Source organism: Mchenga conophoros, linkage group LG1, assembly GCF_057382185.1.
Source record: "Mchenga conophoros isolate Kocher_MC1m ecotype Shallow Benthic linkage group LG1, M_conophoros_male_GT1.1, whole genome shotgun sequence".
In the NCBI taxonomy this organism is placed as follows: Eukaryota; Metazoa; Chordata; class Actinopteri; order Cichliformes; family Cichlidae; genus Mchenga; species Mchenga conophoros.
In genome coordinates, this window is record NC_140526.1 from 19520033 (window position 1) to 19529307 (window position 9275).

Genomic DNA, 9275 nt, shown 5'->3' on the forward strand with positions numbered 1-9275 from the left:
ACCACTCTGGCAGATTGGATGACTCAATTGTTGACAAACAGAGATGTTGTTTTGAACAATAAACTGCCGCAAGATTCTTCTTCTATTTCCTGCAGGTTGAAGCCAGGTGACTGGATCCTTGTCCGAGTACTCCAAGGAAAAATTGGAGCTCGCCACGGTGGGAGGGTCCATACCAAGTGCTTCTGACCACTCCAACTGCCTGCAAAATAGCGGAAAGACCTTCCTGGATACACCAAAGCCACCGCAAGAAAGTTGAGGTCCCAGAGGATTCCACTTCCTTCACAGAAATCAACTAGTAAGGGAAAGTTTCACCCTCGCTTGGTTGCTTCAGTGTTGAGGGTAAAGTGCTGATTGAGCATTGCTCGCACTTCCACCTCCAGCCATTGACCAACTCTAGGGTAACCAAGTAGTAGAGTGTGTAGTACGCAGCCATGGGAAGGTGGACCCTCTTGGTTACCTTGACTACGACGCTCACCCTTACAGGCCCCCAGCTGATGCCGACAACAGCTGAACCATGAGGCAGACTGAAAAGATGGACGCACGACAACTCCCACCTAAGAGACATGACACAAGACCACATCCACCCTTGGATGAATAATGCCTGGTACGACAGGACCAGGGCAGAATCGGAAAATGCAGACTGTTATGTCTGTTCTTATATGCCCAGCACGTCGACACACCCTACACTATATGGAGGGTTACAAGAAAATCACCATTGAAGACATTGGACTTGATAACGAGCATGTGATCAACTTTTCTGGATCAACTTCAATGTGACAACCTGGAATACAGCCATCCATTTCCCAGTGTTCTTGGACCAAACTCCAGGGAAGAACCACTCCATGTGCTATAAACAAAACAAAGGTAACAGGCCACTTGGAAACATCACTAACTGCAACCGGGCCGCTGGAGGAGGAGAAGGTGCCCCTGTGAACACGACTGGACCATCTAATGGCACATACTGAGTGCAAGGCATCACCTGGCAATGTGGACAACGGGCATGTTTCATACTGCCCCCAGGCTGGACAGGAACATGTGCTCCCACATTCCTGTCAAACCACACTTTTAGGATGACCGCAGTAAACACCACTTCTACAGTACGCCGGAAAAGAAGATCAACACTCCCTGAAATTCAACCACATGACCCAATATGGGGGAGCGACGTACCCGAGGAATTCAAATTATGGACTACCGGACAGAAAGTACTCCATTCATTGTTCCCCTGGGTGGGAACCGGAAAAAACATGCTGAGGATTGAAACTCTGGACTACAGTTTTGGACTTTTCTTGAACGCTTCGTGCAAGATTAATAAACAGCAGAATCAGGAAATCAATGCATTACGAATTGCAGTGATTCAACATCGAGTAGCTCTGGACATGATACTAGCAGAAAAAGGGGGACTTTGCGTCCTCTTCAACAACACCTGCTGCACTTACATACCAGACAATGTACACTCATCAAACATGACTGACGCCCTGAACGCCTTGAGACAGATCCAGCAGGCCCAAAATCAGGATTATGTAAGTAATGCAAGTGACTGGTTTTCTTGGCTTTACACTGGCTCCTGCTACAGGTGCTAAAAAGACTACTCATTGGAGTTGGAACATTTTCACTTTTATTTTGTGTTTTTGTAACATGTATCCTGCCATGTCTAAAACTCATGATTAACCGCATAATTGTATCCACTGTTGCTGCATACACAGCCGTGACAAATGATGATGATGATGACCCCGACCTGTTAGAACATGAAGACTTTGTGTGATTAATGATGATGTGACAGAAAATGTACGACAAGATATTACATACTGATATCTCACTTAAAAGTTATACGTGACAACGGGAGGGAATGTCAATGGAAAATTGTACTTAGTAGTCAGTATAAGCTTTTAATGATATAAGTGTACATGTGATAGAATACTGCATGATGACCTTTTTATTACTTAGAACTGATTGGTCTTTATAAAACCTGTTCATATATTTTTATCTGAATCTTCCCACAGTGATAGTAAGAAGCTGAACAAGCAGTTCTGAGCTCTTACCAGGAAAAAGGGCTGCTTCCCACATTCCAACACACACACACACAATCACATACGCACATGCTCACGTATCAACATTCCACTGAACAAATGTATTCATTATTGTATTACTTTTCTTGTGTATAAATAAAGACAAGTGCAAGAACAGAGCGCACATCACAGGGCCCCCACTCTGGTGTGAGCGCTCTGTGACTGGCCTTGCAAGTAGAAACTGCAGCATGTGTCTTTCTACTCTCTGACTCTCAGCTGAAGAAGTGTCTTTTAGAATGAATCTCTTGACAGGACTAAAAAAATAAAACTTAATGTTTACTTTAATTACAATTGATTAACAAAGATAAGCGTGAAAAAAGAAGCATTTCTCTTTTTGACAATATCTGGGATACTTGAGAAATAGGTCTTGGAATAATACATTCAGGAAAAAATGGAAAACTTTAAACTTTGACTTAGAGTCTGAACTCTAAAGGTAAAGTCTGCAGAGACTTTGTTCCAACGGCACAGCTGCAACCAAAACTGACTTTGAACTTTGACACAGGCTGGAGAGGACACAGCTGTGTTTGGGTCATTCATTGTCAGTTGAGCTGAGTGAGAAGTGGATCGGAAAACATCCGGACAGGAAATGCAGCTGTGGAAAATCTGAGACACCAGCCCAGTCCAGACTGTCTGTACTGATCGCGCTGCTAAGAGAGAAAGCTCTTGCATCCAGGCTGGTTACCACGTTTGACCGGGAGAGGGCAGCAAAGAAGCTTCATAGTCTTTGTAGGGAAGAGGTGTGTTACCGTGTCCCGTACAGTGGGGGCGATAGAGGGCTATTTTTTCCACACAGGAAGAAGAAGAAGAAGAAGAAGGGTCCCACTTTGAAATGTTGTTGTGTCATGTGTTGAAGAAGTGAATTTGTCACTTAAAGAGTTTTCTGAAGCTCTCTAATAAAAAAGGAATCAATCAACCGTTAGATTTACCGCAAACCTTCGTGTTTACGCTGAAGTTTAAAGCGGGCTCGTGCTGTTTGTGGATGGCTGTAGTTAGCTTACTTTAGCTAACAGTGATGTCCTCGTCGTGGACAGAGCGCCAGGGAGAGGTGGGAGACCTGGGACACCTGAGTAAAGAAGAACTACAGGAACTGCTACTCCGACAAGAAGGGATCCTCAGTAACAAGTAAGTTTAACCCTTAGGTTGTATGAGAGAAGCGTGACACTTATGCGCACGGCCATCCCGTTAGCTTTGATCCGGTTTGGTAAAGTGACTTCTATGTGTTCAGGAATATGCCCTAAAACTAAGACAGATGATCTACTGACGACGTGTTTATATAAGTCCACTTTGGCTCAGGTGAAAATATGAAATGCTTTTTGTAAAAAACGATGCACGGGCGACACTACTCTGCTGTAACATGGGGTAAAAAAAACAAACACTCGCGGCCACTTTAGGTACACCTGTTTCGATTTCTGCTGCAACAGACGGTGCGATCAGACATTGGCTTAAACATGAAAGTATGGATGCATGCTGCTTTGTATGAACAGTTCAGGGAGCTAGTTGTGGTAACAATAATGATGATGATGTCAGGGACATTTTCTTGACACGCTTTAGGCACCCTAGCACCGGTTGAGCATGATTTAAACTCTGAAGCCTACCAGGGTATTGTCAGTGACCATTTCCATACTTTTGACCCATCTTCCTGTTTTCCAGCAAGTTTGTTATAGTTAACTAAAACTAGATGTAAAAAACCAAAACATTTTATTTAACTAAAATAAAAATAAAAAGTAGACCATTTGAAAACGATAAACTACCATTATTATTAATACCATCAGAAACACAGAAATCCTCTTTCTGTTTAACTAATATGGGAACACCTTTACAGATGCAGTTAACCTATAACAGCAACTGCTGAGGATACTTAGACATTTACACTGCCAGATTTAGTCACTGAGGCCAAATGGCACTAATAGGAGTGTTCAGTTTTACGGGTGATTTACAAATGTGGGGCTGTTTTCTGAACACGGGTGCAGTCATTTCAGAATAAGGTGCAAATTTATTTATTTTTTATTTTTTTTCAAACCTCAGATATGTAGTTAGTAGTAAAACACATGTTGCTGGCATTGGTCGATCAGTTTATATGCTTTATTTAAATGTTCTCCTCCCTATATTTCACACCTTAATAAAGAAACTCTTTTTTTTTTTTTTTTTTTAAATACTTTTTTTTTAATGCCAAAACCCACTTGTGCTGGTGCAACATGCTGGTAAATCTGGCCTTAGGTTTTCATCACTGCATCAGATGCGTCATACTGCCTCCATTTGTATCTTTCTGCCAATTTACTCAAAAAATTATATATAATTTGTTGGAGTGCATCAGTAGTTTTCTGTGTTACACTTGCACCACATAATATTTCCAGACAAGTTTTCCTGGATTTTGTTCACATAATGTAACATAATATGTTTAAAAAAAAAAAAAATTCTTATCAAAAATGTGATTGTATGGGAAGTAGGACCATGAAGTAGATCAGTATCAGCTTTGGCTGCCATTATCAACAATTAAGAGGAAAACATGGCATGAAAGACTTTTATTTGGGGTCAGGGAGGGGTTACAGACATGTATGTGTCTGACATTTATTGTTGCTCTCGTTGTGTATTGAAATATTGCTTGAAGTATACTTTTTACAATGTGTTTGTGTTGTTTGCAGGAAGTTATTGCAGACGCTACCTGACAAAGGGAAAAAGATAAAAGACTTTGCAGATAAAGTGCGTCTTGCCATTGATGACCACAGTGAGGAGGAGAGGAGACGAAGCCTAGTGTCTGTTGCGAGGACAGAGTTACAGTCCAAGTACCAGCAGGCTTTTGCTCACCGGCGTGCTGCCTCCATCACACCAGCAGCCTCGCATCAAAACAGGCAACATGACGCTGCTGCAGGTGATGCTGCACAGGAGAGTGAGACCTCACCTGCCTCAGCTCAAGTGCAAGAAAACCACACTTTGGACGAGCAACGAGAGCCGTTTGTCTCCGGAGCGACTGCTGTGGAAACCATGGAAACGGTGGCTCGTGGGGCCTCTCTGAACTCTGATGAAACAAAAGAGGGTGACCTTGTGGAGGCCCTGGAAAGGGTCACGCTGTCTGGAACTACTACTGGTGGCAGCAGCGTATCCAAAGAGCCATTAAACAGCAGTGCAAGAGACAATTACTTTCTCAGAAAGCAACCACCAAAGAAGCCTCACTATATAACTGTCCTGGAAAAAACAGAGAAGTCTGCAGCTCCCAGGAAGCAAAAATTTAAACCAAATCAGTGAGTGGACTTTATTTACTGTTTTCTGAACATTTCCAACAAAAATGCTCCAATAATCCAGATTTTATACAGTAAGACATTTGACATAGTTTGCCATTCTGCCTTTTTGTCCTCTGTGTAAGTTAACTGAGTATAAATAATATGCACCTTAATGTGTTTCCAGGCTGCCTCATAGAAGTGACATCTCTCCATCAGGATCCTCGTCACCCAGTCAGTCCTCTGAAGGCTCATCGCCGCTGTCTGTGCAAGCCAGGAGGGAGCGGGACAGAAAACACCTGGATGACATCACTGCTGCCAGACTCCCCCCTCTCCATCACAATCCAGCCCAGCTCCTATCTCTGGAGGAGTCAGCTGCACTGCTGAAGAAGCAAACCAAGAAGCAGCTGGTTAGTGAGGCCGAGTGCCCTTCTAAGGAGGCTAAACAGGCTGGGTGGAAACAGCCAGTGCCTCCCTAGATCACTTAGCAATATGGTTCAACCAAAGCTGTTCTGAATGTCTCCTTTTATACAAGAAATACATTTTTAATAGACATAAATTTTATTTAATATTTGGTAAAAGAAAATTAAGTAATTATCTGAACAACAATCATGTTTATCCTCTTGTCCTTTGTGCCATAAATTCAATCAGCATCTTACACTTTGATTCTCACTATTTTTAAAAAGTCAGGACTTTTATTGACAGCTGATACAATGGTGGGTTAGCATCGTCACCTCACAGCAAGAAGGCTGGTTTGTGGAGATTGCATGTTCTTGTGTCGTGCGTGGGTTCTGTCCAAGTACTCTGGCTTCCTGCCTCAGACATGCTGGTGATTCCAAACTGAGTAGCTACTGCAGAAAAGAAAACTTTAGTGCAATAAGTATTTATAAAGGGATGAAGTCTCAGAGAGCTCGTTGATGCTGTTAATAGCGAACACTTAGGATGCTTTAATTTAATTAAGAATTAAACCTTTTAACAGTTATTATTAGAGAAAGCTGAACGAGAGTATAATAATAATAATAATGGATTGGATTTATATAGCGCTTTTCAAGGCACCCAAAGCGCTTTACAATACCACTATTCATTCACTCTCACATTCATACACTGGTGGAGGCAAGCTACAGTTGTAGCCACAGCTGCCCTGGGGCAGACTGACAGAAGCGAGGCTGCCATATCGTGCCATCGGCCCCTCTGGCCAACACCAGTAGGCGGTAGGGTAAGGTGTCTTGCCCAAGGACACAACGACCAGGACAGAGAGCCCAGGGATTGAACCAGCGACCTTCCGGTTACAGATGCGCTTCCCAACCCCCTGAGCCACGGTCGCCCCTATAGAAGAGTATTACATAAGACAAACATAGGTGCTCCTCTATGCTTGAAACTTGAATTCATATAAAACATATTTGTTCTTCCACATTGTCCTAAAGCGTCATTAATGGAAATGCCATCTCTCATCTTCTGTTAAAATATTATCACAATCAGTTCATTGATTTCTTTGTTTCTTCTGATGGAAATCTTCAGGTAAAGGCTGCCCTGCTTGAGACGCTTTCTTGTCTCTAGAGGGCAGCATTCAAGCAGCGTCGGGACCGTGTACGTCACACAGTGTGCTGTTGTCAACTTATGGAGGCGGTTGAGCTCATTATCAGTCCTACTTTTGTTGAGAGTTTAATAGCAGTGGCTGTGCTGCTTTATAATAATGTGCTTGTCTTCTGTTTACCAGCCTATTCATGTCAGCTTTTTCTCTGTCTGGTGTTTAATTTCAGGAGTTGCAGGCCAAGCTGGCAGCCCAGAAACTGTCTGAAGGATTGAAGATCTCTATGGGGAGCTACACTCCTGACGGTGGCCCCATGGCTACCTACAGAGAGGTTCACGATGAAGGAGCACAGCTCTCCTCAGAGGAAGACTGATCCTGGAGGGCCAGCTGGGGAAACCAGTGTGACCTTGGCCCTGAGGGAAAGAGGCTTTGGACCTTGTGATCAGGACCCATCAGACAGGATTTTCACTCCAAGGGCAACAATTCTTCAGAGAGGAAAAGGGTCTTTTGCATGGTGTGAAGGAATAGTCGGTATCCCAGACTCAGCTCAGGAAATTGAATGACAGGTTGAGAAACTAGCTTACTTAATTGTCATTCAGTCTGTAGTGGGTTCAGTTGTTTCAGCGTCCTGCAGGAATAACAACACCTTCCGCTGACTACGACGCTTAAGTGCTAAATTTGAAACATGTGTCATGTGGGAAAGTGTTTCTTGTCAGCATGCTTAGACTGATGACATCATGGCTTTCAGATCCTGGGAGTGCTGAGGTTTCTGTTTTTAGTATTTTTAATAATTCAATTCACTTAAAGCTCATCAGTGGTGACTGTTTACAGCTTTGTGGAGAAGCAGACGTGAGCCTGCAAATAGTTATGTCAAACTTCAATGTTACAGAATGTGTAACATGAACAAATAAATCATGTGATTTCCTAAATGCCTGTTTGTTGTTGTTTTTTTAAAAATAACATTCAGCGTTTTCATGGCATCAGTTTTCTAGAAAAAATTATATTTAAGAGATAAACTTTATTTAATTAACCTGACCTGAGTAGTCTCTTCAGTATAAAATTTTAAAAGTCAGGTCAGTGAAATAAAATACAGGTACTGATGGAGTAAATTGTATGTTGCTTGTATTGTATACATGGTGTAATTGCTGTCTCAGCTTCATTGGCTGTAGTGTGATCAGTGTGATACACCTTTTCATCTACTTAATGTAAATGTAAGTCCATGCATTTAAATTTGTGGACATAGTCAAGATGATCCGAGTATTGGGGTGAAGAAGAAATGTGACTTAAAGTGACTTTGAATGTTGCAGACAGGCTGGTCTGAGTATCTCAGAAATTGCTGATCTGATGGGATTTTACTACACACGAGACTGCTTTGAGCTGGTAAGAAGGCAACAGTACCTCAAATAACCCCTTGTTACAACCACGGTGTGCAGAAGAGCATCTCTGAACGCAAGGCATATGGAACCGTGAAGCAGATGAGTTACAGAAGCAGAAGACCACAGCAGGTGCCACTCCTGTCAGCTAAGAACACAAACCTGAGGTTCCAGTTCACACAGTTACACCAAAACAGGGCAATAGAAGACTGGAAAAACTGCAGCATTCAGATCGCATGGTCAGAATTGGTGTAAACTTGAAAGCATGACTGTATCTTGCCTTGTATCATTGACTCAGGCTGGTGGTGGTTTTGCTGTGGGGACTATTTTGTGACACTTTAGGCCCTAAAGTACCAACTGAACATCATTTAAACACCACAACCTAGCTGAGTATCGTTGCTGATCATTTCCATCCCCTTTATGGTCACTTCCGACCTCCACAGCCACCAGATCTTAATCCAGTAGAGCACTTTTGGATGTCGTGGACCGAGAGATTTTCGTCATGGATGTCCAGCTGAAGAATCTGCAACTGCGTGCTCAACTTTGTGATGCTTGTTGAATCTGTGCCATGAAGAGTTATAACAATTCTGAAAGTGAAAAGGGGTCCAGGCTGCTACTAACAAGGTGTACCTAACAAAGTGTCCAGCGAATATATATTCATTCTGATAACGAGAACAGAAAAAGCATTAATGTGGTAATGTTCAGAATGATGTTCATGATGTTACGAGAGTTAATGTCTGGGGACTAAATGTCATATTACTCTTTGCTCAAATGTTAAGTGTAAAACTCCACCACAAAATTGTGATCAAGAACCGCAAAGAGATCATTCAGGGTTAGCTCATGCTTATTTTAGCAAGAAAGCGCCAAACCACACTCTGCACGTATTACAACAGCGAGCCTGCCTGCCACACTGGCCTGTTTGTTTCACAACAAACCACTTTGCTTTCAAAACTACCACAGTGGATCTCCACCATTCCCAGAATTCCAAGAATCTCGAATATGTGATGCAGCACAGAGGAAACTGGTTTTTTTTTGTGAATTTGGACATTTATTTGCTTTTCTTGACACCACTTTTTTTCATTATTATTAT

The 9275-nt window shown here is 42.4% G+C and overlaps 1 protein-coding gene across 1 annotated transcript; it reads left to right on the top strand.

The window, feature by feature from the left end:
• Positions 1-2179: 2179 nt before the first annotated feature.
• Positions 2180-7735, top strand: polr2m (RNA polymerase II subunit M). The gene is made up of 4 exons (XM_085269371.1): positions 2180-3188; positions 4709-5305; positions 5469-5691; positions 7042-7735. Exons 1-4 carry the CDS (start codon positions 3079-3081, stop codon positions 7183-7185), a joined length of 1074 nt encoding a protein of 357 aa, XP_085125497.1. The 5' UTR covers positions 2180-3078; the 3' UTR covers positions 7186-7735.
• The last annotated feature ends 1540 nt before the right edge of the window (positions 7736-9275 follow it).